The following is a 19785-nucleotide window of genomic DNA, read 5'->3' on the forward strand; positions in this document are numbered from 1 at the left end:
TTTAGTTTATGATTTCATCGCCCACACGCTAAGCTATTCGATACCAGTGATATAGGTACCAATATCCAGTTTGTGTTGAAAAGCTATTCATACAGGAACTTCTTAGCGTTTAATTTTCGAAGAAAATGAAGCCTCAGATGTTCATCGTTACTTCATGTTTTTTGAACTACGCATGGCGAGAATGAATGTAATTCTATACATTGGGAGATATATCCATTTGGTGAATCAGAAATGCACCGCGAAAGACAAATTGATTTCTTTATTCAAAATGGCTCTCTACTAAAGCAGTATAATATAATTTCTTGCTACAGCTGTAATTGTGAAGTTGTATTTTCGGTATACCCGATGCGGATCACCTGAAGAGTATCTATTATTAGAAGATTATTGCGATTACTAAACTGTTCACGCACGTCTTAAATACTCATCTGAGAATTTTTATGATACAAATATTGTCAGTCCCGGGAGGGAATGACTCGTATTAAGAAACGGGCTGAGGATATGAAACAGCAGTCAAGCTTCACTAAATTATTTCAGAGAAATGCCTACGAAGGGTATATACGGATATAAGGTTAAGTAGTTGTTGTTTTAGTCAAATCGACCCATACTGTTACATATGCCAGGTTAACGGTACACTTGTAGTTCTATTTTTTTCTGGTAGCAATAATTTAAACCGTCTGTTTTTCTTCGCAAATCTCTTTGGATACCTGTATAGCATGTACACCAATTATCACACGAATCGGTCCATTGAAACGCGCACCACTATAGTGATCAAGTGCGTTCTATAAGAATTGAGAGTAAAATCATAAAAAGTAAAGAAATATAGGTACAGCAAAAAATAATTTATTCTTTTTCATACTATCTTTCCTTAGGTCATAATTTTTCAAACTTTTTGTTTTTGCCCCTCAACTTAAGCCATCCCATAGGAACCTATATTAAACCCATTGCTCCTACCGCCCCCATGGATTAGATTGCCGCCACCCCCATGAGCAATATTTAGCTCACTTTGGGAAACAGTACCTTAGATGATATGCAATGGTCCCATCGTTCAATCCATTTTTCAAAGCAAGGCTTTCTTTGGAAGTTGTCTTAGAGGTCATTCTATTAGTGGGATCAGAGACGTACACTGGGGGAGGGGAAGGGCATAGGGGGGCTAGTGGCCCCCCCACCCCGACGATCAAAAATGTATTTCTTTAATGCAAAAAATATATTTTTATTGAAATTTCGGAAGAAAATATCTTTATACAGGGTGATCAGCGAATAAGCCCTTATTTCAAAATTAAATATCTCTACAACAAAGATCAATAGAATTATGCGGTAAACGGTACGTTTATTAGCAAAACTGTAAGAATGTTGTACAGAAATTTTGAAAATTTAGTTTTTTTTTTAATTTTTTTAAATTAAAAAAAAAAACTGGAGATTTTGGGGTTCCGGAAATACTCATTTGTGTGAAGAGAAACCACTGCATTCGCCTAAAGTTACTGCATGGGCTGTGGTATGCGCCAGAGGCATTATCGGCCCCTTCGTGCGAGAAACGATTACTACTGAACGTTACGTTACAATTTTGGAACAATTTATCAGCACACATGGCGCATACCGCAGCCCATGCAGTAACTTTAGGCGAATGCAGTGGTTTCTCTTCACACAAATGAGTATTTTCGGAACCCCAAAATCTCCAGTTTTTTTTTTTTAATTTAAAAAAATTAAAAAAAAACTAAATTTTCGAAATTTCTGTACAACATTCTTACAGTTTTGCTAATAAACGTACCGTTCACCGCATAATTCTATTGATCTTTGTTGTAGAGATATTTAATTTTGAAATAAGGGCTTATTCGCTGATCACCCTGTATCTTATTATAATCGATTTCTGTTAATTTCAATGTTATTTGAAGTCTTTGAACTCAAAGTTGATTTTTAATAAATTCATTGCGACCCCACTCTCTAAGCCATATAACGATAAATCGCATAAAGGCCTTTGGCCCGCGGGCCAACTGGGGGTTATCTGATGCGGCCTGCACTCCTCAATTTAATTTTGTAAAAATGAACTAATCGGCACATTTACAGATCGCTTAAGTGTCCCGTGGTACATTTTCAGATCACTTAAATGACCTGGGACACAGTTCCAGAACACTTAAGTGATCCATGGCACATTTAGAGATCGGATCTACATCACTCAAGTTACCCGCGGCACATTCTCAGATTATTTATGTGATCCGCGGCATATAATTACGCATCACTTGAGTGATGCGTGGCACAGTTCCAGAGCATTTGAGCGGCCCGGACAAATTTCCAGATCACTTGGATCCGCGAAACATTTAGAGATCACTAAAGTGGCTCTGTAGGGCACTTATCAATAGGGGGGGGGGGTGTTACTTCAAGTGCCCACGTTGCTTTAATGAAAGGTTTTTCTCGTTTTTGGCGCACCGAATAAGATGCCATTAAGAATATTTTATATCTTCATAAAGGGTGGTTGATGACGTAAGCATTACCAAAACCCGCCTTCCCCCCCCCTTGTCATCAAAAGTCAGCAAATCGGAAACCCCCTTCCCCCATCGATGCTGACGTAATATTTGAATGCCCCCCCCCCTAGTGAATACTGCACAGATAAATCAACGTCATCATTTTCTTTAAATTTTCTGCCACATTAAATCCTTTCATAAAGGGATCAAAATGATTCACTCGAGGTTCATAACCTGTTATTACCTTCATGAAAAATTCGGATCATTTTCAACATCTGTTTCCACTCATGACATTGGTGAATTCTTGTTGCATTGGTGAATTGCATTTGTTCCTCAGTAAAATGATGAGGGGCACATCTGGAACAAATACGGCAAAGCAGTAAATTGTTGAGTAGAATACTTGGAAATATCGACGTTTTCGAAATACTAGTTGATGCCGCTATCTTTCTACATGATGTTCTCAGATTTTCTCTTAAAATTGCCCAAACAGTATTAACACGACACTTTCAAGTCAACCAAACCTAGGAGCCAGTTCTGCTCACAAACGTCCCTTTTGAAATCGCTATGCTGAATTCTGAAAAGCATAGACTCATCGTTTGTCTCTGGAAGATTCTTTCATCAAATTAAACGTTTCTGCAACTGTTTTGCCCAAACGATAACAAAATTTTATCGTTCAACGCATTTCATTTCTTAGCTCTGAGAGAGAATCACCATCTGCATTGCAGTTCTTTGAACAACTACTCTCACGCACAACTTGGGAAAATGGAATCGCCTGCCTCAAATATTTTGATTCACATTATCTTTAAATTAAAAAAGTCATCTGCGCTTTTATTATTAAGTTACGCGGTGTTGCCAACTTAAGAAAAAATTATTTTAAGTGTGTGTGGAATGTTCTTTGTATACAACTGCTCTTTACAGTGTGAGATCTTATGGTTTGGCTTAGGAAAAAGGAGTCACTGAGAGAGAGAAACATTCAATTTTCATCACACCAACGTTCTAATTTTCTATCAAACCTGCACGGATCTATTTCTTTTTTTTTTCTGATCGCGGAAAGGTAATATGGTATGTATATCAATGGAGTATTGAATGTATATACTTTTGACAGTGCACTGCCTGTTTAGAGAATACATTGGCACCGAGGACATTGTCTTGATCATTTTTGTCGCACCACGATCATTTTCCACACACGTGGGCTAATTAGACCAGGATCTACAATTTATTGCCGATTCCGAACCGCAGTCTTGTTTTTTATACTCGTCGAGGGGTTGGTGCACTAACCCCTCGATGGGGAACTCATTGTCACCGCAGGGAGTCCCCATCGAGGAGGTAGCAATTTTTTCTGCTGTTTCCCTGTGTCAGGAAAGTTTTCTGACAAGGACGAACCGGGTATCGAACTCGCGACACCTCTAAACATCCTTTGGTACTTTAGGCGAGTATCTTATCGACCTGGGTTACCGCGCCCCGACGTTGTCTTTCCTATGAAGATTGGTGTGGTAGGAAAAATGAGTTTTGAAGGGTGCTTTAGAAATAGATTACCGGCAGCTCATTAACCAATGAGAAATCTAATTAGAATCACGAATTAATGATTTCCTTATAAGCTCAAGTAACTCCTGTGCAGTCGTTGGAAACCGTATAGTACCGCCTTCAAATCGAATTCTTACGAGAAATCGAAAAATAGTAGTATAAGCAGGCTAGTTGTGTCGTTGCGAAACATCGATAAACAAGAATTCTGCGTAAACAGAAACATGACGATTGCATTTATTATTATTGTTTTTTTGATTTCTCGATGGAAATATACGCTCGATTGCGAAATTGCCACACCTAAACTGCAATGAATCAAGTGAGGTACTTCAAACTTCCGGATTATTCGACCTTCGGAATTAATTAAATGCGTGGCGATGATTTCTTGTATTTTATTAAGACCAGCAAAGTTACGACGAATCAGTTGTGAACGAACGATATCCACACCAATTGGCGTGGGAAATAATCTAACACCAGAGGGCACGAAGTGGAGTTACGTATAATGAACCATCCGACATTGATGAAAAAACGACCATCACAATGACATAGTACCAGCTTAATAAAAACTTTTGGATAGGCGTTTAAGTCTGATATCTCATTAATGAGAACGTAAAATGCGAAGGAAAAAAAAATAGACGCCAATAGATATTGATACAGATACCTGTACAGGATGATTCAAAGTCCTTGGCACAAACTTTAAGGGGCGATATAACACACATAAACAAGCTGTGGCGTCAGAGCCGGGAATGCTGTGGGTGCTCGAGCACCCACAGTAATTTATGACATGGGTCGAGCGCTCATTAAATTGATTCAGAAATCAAAATTTTCTACGTAAAGATCAATCGAGCACCAACAATTTCCAAACACTTCGACGTCCCTGGTTCCAGGAATACCCCGTTAATTATGCTTTTGCGCCACGGGAAAAAAACGATATTGGAAAGCTATGAGAATTTTCTGGTAACGATGACCTCGAAATACCACGAGAATCACGTTCCAGAAATACCATGAGAACCGAGATCAAGGAAGACTGGATTATGTTCTAGAGAGGTTTCTGGAAGACCACGGTAATCAAGCTCCAAGATAATATGATCTAGTTTTGTGTGCGATTTTTTGGATAAATTTCTTATGAATAGTTCTAGAATTTATTTTTCAAGACCAAGAGTATTAATATCTAGGAAGACAAGGCGACGAGTTTTGGTGACGACCACCTTAAAAGGGGGATTACGGGAATAAACTTCTAGGAAGAGGCTACGAGAGAGAGAACCTTTTCCCGATCAAGTGCTGGGAAACGATTAAGATTAACTAGTTAATCGACTGAATTTTTATTGAGTATTTTTCCGTAACGGTGGCTTTTCCCTCTTCCGAAGATTGTAGTAATGTAATTTTTTTTATTAGCAGAATTTAAAAAATTACTAGTTTCAGAAAAAAAAAACATTGCAATTTTTATTGAAGACAAGCTGTTGTCCGCGGCTTTGCTCACGTAGATTGTCACCTGAAAATTACTCAGCGATGACTCCCCCATATGACATTCGAAATTACCATGATCCACTTTTGTGGTTGATTTTCAAAAATTCCTTTTTAGCGAGTCTCTTCATTACAAAATAAAAATACTGACCAAACTTCATATTTTTCACTTCAGCGGTTTCTGCTCGGCGTGATGCCTCTATATAATAGCGTGACCCCTTTAGGGTGGAATTAAAAAAAAAAAAAAAAACACTCTACTGCCTTCACATCATGAAATGGAACTACTGACCAAATTTCATATTTGTAGCTTCAGCGGTTTTCGGCTTGGCGATGATGAATCAGTCAATCAATGAATCAGTCAGAACATGTTATGTTCTATGCATAGATAAAATCTAAAAGATTACGATGAAGTGATACGATTGATGCCGTTGAACTCCCCTAGACCTGATATCAAAAATAGATCATGATACGAACTTCGAACCTAGTTACGGGCAGGGCCCGATCATGACAAATCGGGGCCCTGGGCAAGGATACTTTTGGGGGGCCCCCTCCCCCCTCTAATCTAAAATAGATTTCTCGGGTGTAAAACGATATAAATTGCATATTTTTAGAATTTTTTGTCCGATCAAAAACTTTTGAACATAAAACTGAAAATTTAAACCATTTTGTTTCACGTGTACCCTTTAGTTATCAAGAAATAATAAAGTATGAGACAAATACTAACCACATCAATAAAATCACCAGTTGCGTGGCTAATGCATCACAAAAATGTTTTATTGTGAAGTAATTCACTTTTTTTTCTGCTTTTCATTTTCGCAAAATCAAGAATTACATTACTGAAATCCAATTTTTTTGTTACTTCTCCTTCAATGCAGAGTAATGCTAAAGAGCTTAGTTTTTCCTGCAGAATACTAGAGCGTATGGGAGACTTTAGACGCTTTAACAAAGAAAAGGATCTTTCACCAGAACAATTTGTTACTGGCAATGTTAAAAAAATTCTTACGGCACTATCAACATTGGAAAATGTCTCTTCCAGCTCTAAACATTTCAGTTTTTTAAACATATCTGCAATATTATATCCATCTTCCACAAGTGAAGAAAATTGCTGTAGCTCTTCAGGAAAAGAATCATCTAAATCCTGAGGGTAGGATTTTTGCAAAGAAATCGCTTTATCCATAAGTTTTGATTTCAACTTCATTTCACTCATGCAAGCAAACTTTTTCGCTGTGCTATTATACGGCTCTTTACGAAAAGAAAGGTGTGAAATTAAAGCATCACAAACAGCATAATAAATACTTGATTTATAAGCTTCACGAGGTGTCAGGTCAACTTCACAGCTATGTACTGCATGAGGATCTTTGCTTCTTGGCTTTAATTTTTTTTCTTGCTACATCGTAATCAACATCCGGCTCACACATATCTCTTGCTAATTTTTCATACTCCTCAAAATTGTCTCTCACATATTGAGTAAATTCAATTAAAGATTGGTACAAAAGTGTGACACGCGTTAAATTCATAGATTTTTGAAGTTCCACACTGGTTTGATTAAGCCTTTGTAAAAGGGTATCCCATACAACGATGTTCAGTACAGTTTCCAACTTTTTCAACGTTTTCAAAAGGGATTGTGCCTCCAATTTTGTGTATGCAGTTTCATTTTCTTCTGTACCTAATCTGTTAAGAGTAAGTACAATGGCATTATAGTTCTTCCTTAATGATTTAACGGCATGAGCATCAGCACACCACCTAGTACTACTGCGGTTCTTCAATGTTGAAAAATCGCCACATTTTTTCAGTTCTTCATTTAGTATCTGCCACCTGTGTGTTGATGAAGAAAAGAAAGTATATATTTGTTGCACAAGACAAAAAAACTGCATTGCACCACTGCATGACTCAACAGCATTTAACACCAACCAAGTTAAGAGAATGAGCTGCACAAGGAACAAAATCAGCGGAAGGATTTATGCTTTTTATTTGGGCTTGTAACCCAGAATATTTGCCGGCCATATTTGATGCATTGTCATAGCTTTGGCCACGACAATTTAATACATTGATTCCAGCATCTTTTAGAGTTGTTAAAACAATTTCTGCTAGGGTTTCTGATTTATGGCTGTACATTGGAACAAATTTCAGAAATCTTTCCACAGGTTCAGCTCCGACAACATATCGAATCATAAAACACAACTGATCAAGATGAGTAATATCTGGGGTAGAATCAATAATAATTGAGTAGTATTTGGCAAGCAGAATTTCGTCAATGATTTGTTTTTCGACTTGTTTAGCCATTATATGAATAAACTGATCTATACATGTTGAGGACAAATAGCTTACATTTCCTTTGCCAGGATTCCCATATCTCTCCAAATGTTTTGAAAGAAATGGATCAAATTTGGCTATCACTTCTAAACAGCCTAAAAAATTTCCATTGTGCCTAGATCCAACAGTTTCATTATCACCAAAAAAAAGTAGACCCCGTATAGCCAAAAATTTCACAACAGCAACAACTCGTTTAAGCACAGACATCCAATACTTCGTCTCCTCTTCATATTGCTGTACCAAAGATGAATCAACTCTTTGTGAGACATTTGCCCGGAGTGACAGATCCATCATGGCTTGCTTATGTGAAGAGTTTTCATGCTCTTTTAATCTGGTAGCAGCATGCTTCCAGTCCCAAAATCCTTCAATTAGCTGACCTTTACATGAGCTGTTGCTATTGGCATGTAGCAATTTGCACACCCAACAAAATAACATTTTCGATGAAGCCGACAAAACCAACCATTTCCTTAAAAGTTTTTCACCATTTTTTTTGGTATGATAAAATTGAGAAATGGTGAGACTTCTCTTCACACCTCCAAAAACTCTTTCAGTCTCCGACAGCAAATCGGTATTTTGAGGAGGGGGATTACATATAAAATATTCCACCATTTCATTATTAATAACAGTCTACATTGCTGGGTCTGGATAAAGAAAATTTTCATTTTTCTCAGTAGCAGCTAGGCTTACACAACTAGGCTTACTATCATCATCATCTTGAATCTGAACATTCCTCAAACATGCTCTGGAATTATCATATTCATTAATTATTGTTTCATCATCATCAGCTTTAGATTGTTCATTACATGGCGAATTGACTTTTGCATGTGCTGCAAAATAATTTTTTAATGAACTAGCAATTTCCCCCCCCCCCTCATCTTTCTGTTTTTTCAACTTTCTCTTTGCAGAGCCAGATAAATAAGTTCGAGGGGACATAATTAAACTTAAAATATTGAAGTTACCATTGAGCTATAAAATGTTAAACATGTTGAAAACAAACATTGTTTGCTTTTCTCTGTTATGGATTGTGATGCCTTTACAACGACTAGCATCGCAGCACCGGTGCTTCTTCTCATCTGAGATTTAACTTTTTTGGTATCAACAGAAAATTCCCTGAACCGACCAATCGGAACTCATTTTTCCTTTATTAGAAAAAGTAGTATTACAGTTGAATAATAGAAGTTCAATTTCTCTCCCAATAACTGTAAAAATATTTTATTAATGTAAAAAAAAAATTATATTTATATTTTCTATTCTTTAAAAAGTTTAGATGCATTACGAAAACGAAATTCCTTTTTTTCTAAGTATTTAAGTTTTACTTAAAAAAAACAACTTTTCAGACTTTATTATTATAGATTTGGGGGCCCCCTTCAAGCTGGGGGCCCTGGGCAAAGTCCCGATTTGCCCATGCGATAATATGGCCCTGGTTACGGGGTCGCAGAATGTCAATAAGGAGGAGTACAAGGGATCGAATTAAATTGCTCTAACCCATTTGAAGTTGTCATGGCAGTAGACTAGTACAGTCGCTGTTAAAATTTCACTAACAATTTGCGTACTGAACTTGAAATGCAAGCCCAATATTTCTAAGAATCATAACGAACGAAAGTAGCCTTCCAGGTCCGCAGACAAGAGAGACGGTCCAGGAATTCAATTCGTGAGTTCAGTTTAAGTCTGTTCAAAAGGCCGTTCAGGCCCTCCAAATGAAAATGCTGATGTCTGAAACCACAAAATAACAACAATTTCAAGTAGGTTGCAAATTATCGGTTACCGTGGGGCTTCGGCTCTTCAAATTTTAACGACTATAACTAATTTCTGAGGTCTCGGAAACTAAGGAGGGGTGGGATGGGGGAAGAGAGGCAGAATTAGAATGGATAATGATATGAATTTCGAAACTAGTTACGGGGGCAGAACGCTACTAAAGAGGAGCGAAAGAAAGCACATGCAATAGCGTTAAGCGATTTCAATTTGTGGCAACAAACAAGTCACCGCTGTTAGACTTGCGGTGTCGAAGTGCGTACTGAAGAGCAAGCCCAACACTTTTCAGATCAAAATTAGCCGTTCAAATGAGAATGCGGATTGCTTAAACCACAAAATAACTGCAGTTTTATATGGCGGTAAATTATCGGTTGCCGTGGGGCTTGTGCTCTTCGAATTTGAACTCCTCTAATTTCTCAAGTCGCCGGAACATATCTGCTCGTGTTGCTAAAGCAATACCAATCATACCCGTCAGAATTGGGGGTTCTGCGGGTGCTCGATCATCCGCAGTAGTTTGTGACATAGGTCCGAGCAACCCCTCACCCCCGAACTGATTCAGAAATAAAAATTTCCTCTATAAGAACAAGACAAGAATCCACAAGTTCAAAACGCTCCCGACGTCCCTGGTGTTAAGGATACGGCCTTGGTTGGGATTCAGAGGCTGCTAATTTGCATCAATTCACAATAGAGGGCCCCGAACACCAGACATGACCCCCGCTCTGTCACTATCATCGAGAAGAAATAAAGTAGAGGGCGAAAGCCCATTCACGCGCTCTTCCGAACAGGTGCTCAGCGTATACCACGTGACTTATGTAAGCAAAGCTGTCATGTTTGGCGGTTATCTTACGCGTTTCGTAATTTGGCGAGTTCGTAATCGCACACTTTGTCCGCAGAGTTTTTTGCCGTGGTACGCAGAGTATCTTCAGAAAATGGATGAAAACTATGAAAGACGATTAATTCTAGAATTAATGAAAAGATAATTTCGGAATTGAAAAATATTTTGGATTTAATGAAAACTCTAGAACAAATTGATGAAAATTCCGAATGTCTGAAAGAAATAATTTTAAGTTTACTGGTTTTTAAAATAATTTTTCAGAAGTTAAAATCCTATCCTAATTTACAATAATGTTTTTGTCCCGTAAATATTTTTTCCTTTTTTTTGTTACATATGAGATTTCCCCCAATCACAATGTTAAATTATTTTAAGTGGATACTGTTAATTATTGGTTAAAAAGTTGAATGGAAAGTTAAATTAAAACCTTTACAAAGATTAAGTTACATTAAGTAAACTTTGAATACTTATGAAACATAAAACCTCAAGAGTGATATAATAAAGCAAACACAGTGAAGAACACTTTATTAGATATTGTGTGCGTGTGGCACCAACTTTTAAATTTCACAAATATAATCATCCGTTCAAAATTCAACTCAAAAATTTTCAAAAGTCAAACAAACATTAAATTGTTTATTTAATAGTTTTGATGATATATGATGCAAATAACTGATGTATAAACACGTTGCTGCAAATAAACATGATGTATAAACACTATGCTGGGAATACGATGCATAAACACGATGGGAATAAATATGATGTATGAAACAATGCTGCGAAAAAATAAATACTTGAAATATTGTTTCATGTTCCATATTATGGCTCCATATTTTTTGGTTGTTGCAAAATTACAGCTGGTGCCATCAATAGTCATAGAGACTACTTCCACACCAGTCTCTTGAACAGATTTCAAACATTCATTCATCAGGTTGGCCATCTGATACCACTTTTGCACTGCTGATGGGTATGACAAGCATTTTTTTTTAATGTCTTCCTCATGAAGTTATAAGCCTTGCTTGAATAAAACTAACGTTAAGGCAAAGGCTCCAAATTCTTGTGGATATTTTTCCATTTTTGAGCTTTCGTAAGTTCTGCTGCTGGACCAGGCAATGAAAACTATAAGAAAGGTGAAAACGACTATCAGTACAAGTACCTAATAAAGGAGCGGTTTATTTTCAACATTTAAGGAATTGGGGGGGGGGGCATTCAAATATTACGTGATCAGATTTTCAGCCATTTTTGACCCCCTTCCCCCCCCCCTTGTGAGCAAAAGCCGCAAAACACTGACCCCACCCCCTGCCAGCAAAATTTTCGTCAGCAGCTTAGAATATTTCATATCTTCAAACAGAGGTGGTTGATGACATAAGCAACCTTCAAACTTCCCCCCCCTCCCCATTGTCATCAAAAGTCAGCAAATCCGAAACCCCCTCGATGCTGACGTAATACTTGAATGACTCCTTGGTTCTGAAAATGTTTATATGGTACTGAACTATGTGTATACAACATATACAGTTGTATACAATCAAATAGCAAAATGTCACAAGTCAATTTTCCCAAAAAATTGATTTGTTCGCATTCTGGAGTCTCGCTCATCAAAATTTTGGAAGGTGACAAAATTTTGTCTATCTTTCGGTTTATGAGGAACCAACGAAGGCAAATTGCAATAAGTCAAAAGCCAAAGTATCACATTTTTACAAAATATTGTTTACAAATGTGCCCTCACGAAATTTTGAAAAAGTGACATTTTGCCATCAGAGCACAGAAATGAGAATATTGAAAAAAAATTTAACGTGGACATACATAAAATATAAATGATAAACAAAAAAACTAATTGCACATATGCCTTCAATACTTGTACAAATTTCTATAGTGATTTCAGAAATTTTTAATTGTCTCTTTTCGTTTATATTTTCAGTCTTGCACGAATAATTACCATGTTTTACAAAGTCGGTAAAAATAATATTCAGGAAAAAAATTTAACGTACGAACTTTTGAGATTTGGATTTCTTTCCATTTCATTAGGCCAATAATTTTTTTTTTTTGTTTCAAATCTAAAACTTTACTTCTTTGATATTTTCAAGAAAAGTCTACACACAATCAAGATGTGTTCTGGCATTTGTACTCACAACTGAGCTAAAAAACTACTGACATGACCATACATGCAACAAGAGATTTGCAAGTACCCCCAAAGCAGAATGTGCCAAAATGTGCGACGTACGTCGCAGAACAATCTGGAAGAATTTTAAGAATAGTGTAGAAAAACTCTATTATGTACATGCGAATTTTTACCGCAGAACATTTTCAGTCAGCTGAGGGCTCGTTGCAGAACATCACAAAACATTCTGCTTTGGGGGTAAGCACTGTTGACCAAGTTGATTGTCATTGGTTAGTTTATTTACAAAACTAGAGAAGGGAAGTAGGAAATAAAAAAAAATGTCTGAAATATATGTTGTACCTAAATTCTTCATTCTGATAATGAATTTAATTCATTTCAAACTAAAAACTTCGGCTTAAAGAAAGAAAAATTCAACTCAAGCAGATATTTGAGTCATCAGAGTTCAACTGATAGAAAATTGACTGTCGGTCTATATAGAATAACCTCATGAAAAATGCAACCATACCTCTAACATATTACACTCATGTCCATAAATTAAGGATAATGGCAGCTCCGGCAAATAAAGGTTCGGAAACAAAACAAACGTTACTTATTCATGAAGCCCATTTATTAAACAAAAGATAAAGAACAAAAACCATGGTGTATGTATGATACCATTCATAAAAACTACGATTTTTGCTCCCTGGAGCAATTGTAAAAAATATCTCCTTTACAAAAACTTACTATTACACGGTTGGTATGATGGTTAATACATTGTATGTCTCCCATGCGATGAAATATAGTCCGTACAACGCCTAGGCATGCTGAGTATCAAATTATCGATCTGATCTTGGGGAAGATCACTCCACTCAGCAAGCAATGCTCTCCGAAGTTCCGGTACACATGTAGGAGGTGGTTGACGGGCTGCAACTCGTTGGCCAAGCATGTCCCACACATGCTCTATGGGATTCAAGTCAGGTGAGAATGCTGGCCATTCCATACGGGTTATATCCTCAGATTCAAGACATTCGTTTACGATGTTTGCTCGGTGAGGACGGGCTTTGTCATCCATAAACACAAATTCTGCGCCCATGACACCCCTAAACAAACTTGCATGTTGTTCCAGAATGATATCCCGATAAATTTGGGCTTTCATGGTTCCGGTTTGAACGTGCAGATCTGTTCTGGAACCCAGTATAATTCCACCCCAAACGAGCAATTCTGCACCACCGTAACGGTGTCGTTCAATGATGTTGTCTTGGTGGTAACGGGTACCTGGCGTTCTCCATATGAAAGTCCGACGTGAATCAGACTGCAAGCTAAACCTGGACTCGTCGGAAAACATCACACAAGCCCACTGTGACGATGTCCACATTGCATGTTCTCTACTCCAGGCTAATCGCTGCCGACAGTGAGTTGCCGTGAACGGAACACATCTGACAGGCCTGCGAGCATATAGACCAATATCTCCCAAACGTCTGTACACGGTTTGCCTTGAAACTGTGGTACCCGTGGCTGCAGATAGCTGACGAGACAGGTCGGATGCTGTGCTCCGTCTGCTTCTTTTGGCAGTTACTGCCAAATACCGGTCTTCATTCGGCGTTGTAACTCGGGGGCGACCTGTACTGTAACGTCTACTGACATTTCCGTTATCTTGGAATCGTTGCCAAAGCCTAGAGATGACACTTTGGGCAATTCCAAGTTCCTCGGATACTTCCATCTGAGTACGCCCATATTCCAGGCGGCCGATAATTCTACCTCGTAAAAAATCATCCACATGCGTCCTCAGTGCCATAACTATTCGCTTATGGCACTGAGCACCTTACAGAACTCTTGTGAACAATTTCACTTCTTTGCCACCATTCCTTATATACTCCCCCCCCCCCTCTTACACTCTCGTCATTGTGACGTACTATCGGCATCATCTGGTGGCTTCCTGAAATTTTCATATCATTCTTGCAGATGTGTGTGATAATTCTACAGGTGAAATCTTTTCTTTAGATTTCGATTTCCGTGTGATTCTAAATTTATGGACATGAGTGTAGAAGCAGCATCAGAGATTGAAGACTTTTTCCTCATGATTTCGAGCATTTCTTGAAGAGAACTGACTTTTACCTCGACTGACTTCTTTTTTTTTTCTGCCCAATATTGTAATTTAGCTATTATTAGCTTATCCTGTGGTTAGCTATTTTCAAAGCTTCAGTAGCTTATGGGCAGGGGACTTCATACCATCAGAACCAAAATCTCCAAGGTAGTATTTCTTTTTGTTTTTGGCAACTGCAAAATATGTTAACAGTAAAATTAGTGACAAGCATCAGTTTCACGTCAATCAACATGAAAACATAAAACAAAGTTTCGTGTTAAGAAAAACATGTCCACGAGTTTTCACATCTGCATTTTGAGATATTTTTCTTATGACAGACTAGAATCAAATTCATCTATGAAAAAATAGTTTAAGCTGGATTATAACAGAAAACGAAATGTGTCTTGTTACCTGCATTACTAGGCACATTGAATTTTCATCTTTTTTCCGCTTCTTTTGTGACTTTCCAACAAGCTTTTTTTAGCCATGAACTTCTCCCGATCAAAACCGTCTTCTGTAAAATGCTTGGAGCAAATTTTGGAGTAATCAGAGGCCGTCTCTCCAAATATTGATTTCCGAAAGCTGCCTTTTTTCCATGATCTTTAGGAAAACTGAAAAATAAAGAATATTTGTGTCAGTTCAAAGCAAAAAAACGAGACCATTGGAATACAAATCCAAATAACATGTTGTTAAAATTGTTATAATTATTAACAAATTATGTTTTATGAGCAATATTTTTTTTTTTTTTGTCCTCCAGCTACTACTTTGAAAATTGCTTTACTGTGGCCTCTGAATCTATTTTTTTATTTTTTTATTTATTTAACTTTTTATTTATTTACTTTCACTTACTGTAACTTTTTAAATTTTTGTAAAAGCTGGGGGTGGGAAAATCGCCCTCTCCAAGAAATTATCATTTTAAATCGGAAGATCTGTCAAAAATGGGTTCAGCAAACGCATCCGAGCTGCAGTAGTTAGCGAAAAATTTGGTCGCCAAGAACAACATCAACATACTTGTGGAACATAGCCACAAATAGATCAAAATTTAATTAAATTTTTATTCAAGAGTGCAGAAATATTTATAACCATTTAGTTGTTAAACTTAATTTCAATATTCATCTACAAATTAGCAAGAATTTGCACCTTATTTAACGAAAAAACGCACGTTTTAATGAATGCACTTTTGCATAGCAAACTTTAATGACTAATATATATTTGAAAAAATTATAATAAAGAACGATTTTACGTACCTGTGAAACGTTATTCGTCCCCCTTCCACACTATTCTCATCACAAGCGTAAGCACAGTATATTAGCACCATTATTAACAAAAATAACACGCGAGCGCAGACGACGCTCCCAAGAGTCTAGGGTAAACACATAGAAAATGGCCGCGGGAGGGGGGAAGATTGTTTATAAGTCACGTGACTTTTACTGTCTGCACCCGAAAAATAGGGTTTCCCTCACTCTACTTTATTTCTCCTCTAAGGTCACTATGGTAAAAAGTCTAGTCTGTGGCCCGTCTAAGATCCCAGCCTAGGTGCCCTGCTTTAGGGTGGGGGTTCCGCGAAATCATTCAGACGGAGAACTCCAATTTTCTTTGGAAACTCAGAGATATATGAGTGAGGAATGGCGAAAAAAATGTGTAATTCGAATTTGACGGAAAAGCCCAAAAACTGGACATTTTTGTTGAAAACGGTACGCATGGTCACTCTATATATCGAAACCGAAAGTTAGGTGGACGCAGCGAGCAATACCAATCATTTTTGACTTCCGGCGTCTCTGGATGGGGGGGGAGGGAAAGACAGAATTAGAATGGATAATAATATGAACTTCGAAACTGATGGCCGCTGTCTGACTTGCGATAACAATGTACGTACTGAAGTGCAAGCCCAGCTCTTCCAATATTCAGATCAAAAGTTGCCGTCCAAGCTCGAAAGCAAAACTAATAGCTCAGGCCTGCTAACAAGTGCGAAAAGAACAGTCTAGGCTTCAGATTGCAATTAGCCGTGCAGACCCGCAAACAAGAAAGAACGTGGAATGCTTTGAATTATTGGTTGCAGTTGGAACTTTATTTCATTGAATTTAAACAAATATGCCTTGAATTTTTGTTTCTAGAAGTCCCACCTGAATCGGAAAAAATGTTTTGAGCGATAATATTCACCTTCACAATGTCCGCTTGACTATGCGGCAAGCTTGAGAGCACTTAATTTTTGTTCTGTATAAGCCCCACGGGAATCACAGAATAAATAATAGCCCATTTTTGTTAAAATATATTTCGGTTCCTGTGGGGTTTCGTATCATAGAATTTCAAGATATGTGCGTATTTCGAAAAAGTAGATTGCTGTTGTGTGTGTGTGATCACAATTTCTTTTCTTTATATCTGAGAAGCACTACCGTGCCCCGCCAAGTCGAGCAAAACAAGCCTCGTAATATCCTTTGCTGGAAGTAACTTGAGGTACTTTTGAGACCCCATATCTTCGTACTGGCGTGATTCCGAAACTTTGCATGTTTGAAGCTTTCTACAAACTTAAACTTCTAAATTTCAAATTTCTATCATCGGTAGTCCATGAGAAATTTGAACTGTTTCATTATTTTGACATTGACTCACTCACCGATCATCAAAAATCCCGGGTACTTCTACCAGTCCGAGAAACGTGAAGTTTGGGATATAAAGCAAGGGAAAATTAGAAATTGCTCACAGGATCAGAAATACGGGAAAATTCTGGATATTACAAATTGTCGCCAAAAACAACGCCAAATGTGATTGCAAGATTGAAATTATTTTAGATTACCAAATCCAAGCGAGCGAATCCGCGGGTAACAGTCATAATTAGAGCCTGGATTATATGCCAAATGTGATTGCTATTGATATTTTGGTCCTTTTTAGCATTGCACCTTCTCGTGGTGCAGCCTGTAAGTAGCCAAGTTTAACACGTGGTGAACGGACACGGGTGGGCATCCTCCAACCCGCACTGGCCAGCGTGGAGGAAGGATTGCGGCCAAAAACAATCTAAAAAGAAATATTAACTCTGTCTGTAAACTAAGGCCCTCAGTCCTCAGCAGTCTGAGTGTCCCTGGTTGTCCCTTGCGACCAGCAAGACATTAATATCGAGGGTGTAAAAATCTCTGGTTGGACCAGGCTGCCATAAGATGATGATCTTGGCCACGAATGAATCTCTTTCTAGAGAAAATCAATCGTTTCCAGGAATTGGAAGAAGAACTGGAAGGAATAAATTTTGAGACATACTAGGTACCTGTGAAGTAAAGAAGGAAAAGAGAGGAGAAAAAATCGAACTTGCCAGTGGGCACGTATTTTACTACAAAGGAACAGATAATGGAAGAACTAGCGGAGTAGGATTTCTCGTATTCATAAAAAGTGGAAAAATCACATCGTTGAGTTATATAGTACCAGGGCCGCAACTGGGGGGGGGGTCTGGTGCCCCGAGTGCTGAACCAGAAGGGGCGCCGAATTCACCGTTTAATTGCTTCCTCTACATGCAAGGGGCGCCAAAATTCCTTCTTGCCCGGGTGACAAAGTATCTAGTTGCGGCCCTGGATAGTACATCTGGAGATCTGGTACATCTGGATAGTACATCTGATAGAATTGCAAAGTTGGTTATGCAAATATCAAGCAGATATCGGATACAGATTATACAAGTCTTTGCACCAACAAAAAGCTATTCTGAGGAAAAATTAAAAGACTTCTATGAAGAATTAGACGAGATGAATGGTAAAGGAAACCATCATATCAAAATAGTAATGGGTGACTTCAATGCTAGAATTGGAGAGAGAAGAAATGGCGAAAGCTCAGTCGGAAGTCAAGGTTACGCTGTACGAAACGAGAGAGGAAACAGACTCGTCAAATTTGCAGAGAGCGAACAGTTATTCATCATGAATTCGTTCTTTAACAAGAAACCCCAAAGAAAGTGGAACTGTAGAAGCCCAACTGGAACAACACAAGCCAGATCGACTAAATCCTATTTTATAAAAAGCATATGACTCAAGACTGCAGTGTTCTCAACAAATTCAATACAGGAAGCGATCATCGACTGGTGAGGTGTAGAATAATGCTTAACACTAGAATGGAAAGAGCGAAACTTATCAAAAATACAAAAACAGTCATCAATATTGCAAAGCTTCAAGAACATCGATATAAATTCCAGTTAGAGCTGAATGAATGAACGCCAGAACTTTGCCACTAGGCTTATCCCGTTGCCGAGATCTCTTCCAGCCCAGTTTCGTGGCAGAGTCTGGAACACTTTATTTTGTGTCAAAAAAAAAACAAACATACAAAATGTTTACAACATATTTTCCCCGGACAATTGGGTACTGTCGCGATTAACAAATTTTGTGGTGATTACAGACGAGATGGGATTAGGAGTTGGAGAAGTTTCGAGATTTAGGGGGGGGGGTTTAGTTAAGATGAATGTACACATATTAGGATGGAGGTATGTTTTAAAAGCAATTGAGCCCCCCCTTCCCCATGCCATCTCATCTGTTATCTTACACTTGCCATATTACATACACAGTACACGAAAAGAAAAAGAAATGAGAATCTTATTGTGAAATAAAATATATATATATCCATCGGAGCGAGTCATCTCGCTTAACACCTTATGGAAGTCACACTGTAAGCCAGTCCAGTTAGAGCTGAAGAACTGATTTGGTTTGTTATATATAATAATAATAATAATAGTAATAATCTTTATTGTTTAGGGCCAATTGCCCCGTTACAAGGAAACATGGTGAACTGTTAGATTTTTGTTTTATAGAAATACATGAATGAAAAAAAAAAAAAAAAAAAAAAAAAAAATATATATATATATATATATATACACACATATATGCAAACAAAAAGAGGAAAAGAATATATAAAAAAAAATAATAATAATAATAAACATGTGAGATTCATGCATGGTTATATTTCGACTAATTAAAAGAAATATATTTCTTAATATATATATATGTATATATATATATACAATATACACATATATATTAAAGATTAAAAGAAAAAAAATACACAAGTCATAACTGGAATGTTGTGCACATAAATAAATACACTAACACGTAGATATATTTGGTTTGCTATATAACACCACTGAAGATGAATAAGATATCACCACGATTAACAGAACTTTAACCACTACCCTAAAAGAAGTAGCACAAAAAAAAAAAAAAGTCGTTGGAGAAAAAGAAATCAAACCGGTGAAGAAAATTACAGAGAAAACAGAGAAACTGATGAAAGACCGAAGAGAATTTCAGATTAA

The 19785-nt window shown here is 37.5% G+C and overlaps 1 protein-coding gene across 1 annotated transcript; it reads right to left on the reverse strand.

Moving 5' to 3' along the window:
- Positions 1-7331: 7331 nt before the first annotated feature.
- On the reverse strand, positions 7332-8189 carry LOC149081614 (zinc finger MYM-type protein 1-like). The gene has a single exon (XM_089236958.1). It carries the CDS (start codon positions 8187-8189, stop codon positions 7332-7334), a length of 858 nt encoding a protein of 285 aa, XP_089093084.1.
- Positions 8190-19785: the final 11596 nt, after the last annotated feature.

This window comes from Pholcus phalangioides, unplaced genomic scaffold (genome assembly GCF_987345545.1).
Source record: "Pholcus phalangioides strain wild (caught in Gottingen) unplaced genomic scaffold, Ppha-v1.0 ptg000009l_1, whole genome shotgun sequence".
In the NCBI taxonomy this organism is placed as follows: domain Eukaryota; kingdom Metazoa; phylum Arthropoda; class Arachnida; order Araneae; family Pholcidae; genus Pholcus; species Pholcus phalangioides.

Bases quoted from the DNA above. Each gene is read 5' to 3' on its own strand.
- LOC149081614 (XM_089236958.1), bottom strand. From the start codon at position 8,189: ATGTTATTTTGTTGGGTGTGCAAATTGCTACATGCCAATAGCAACAGC.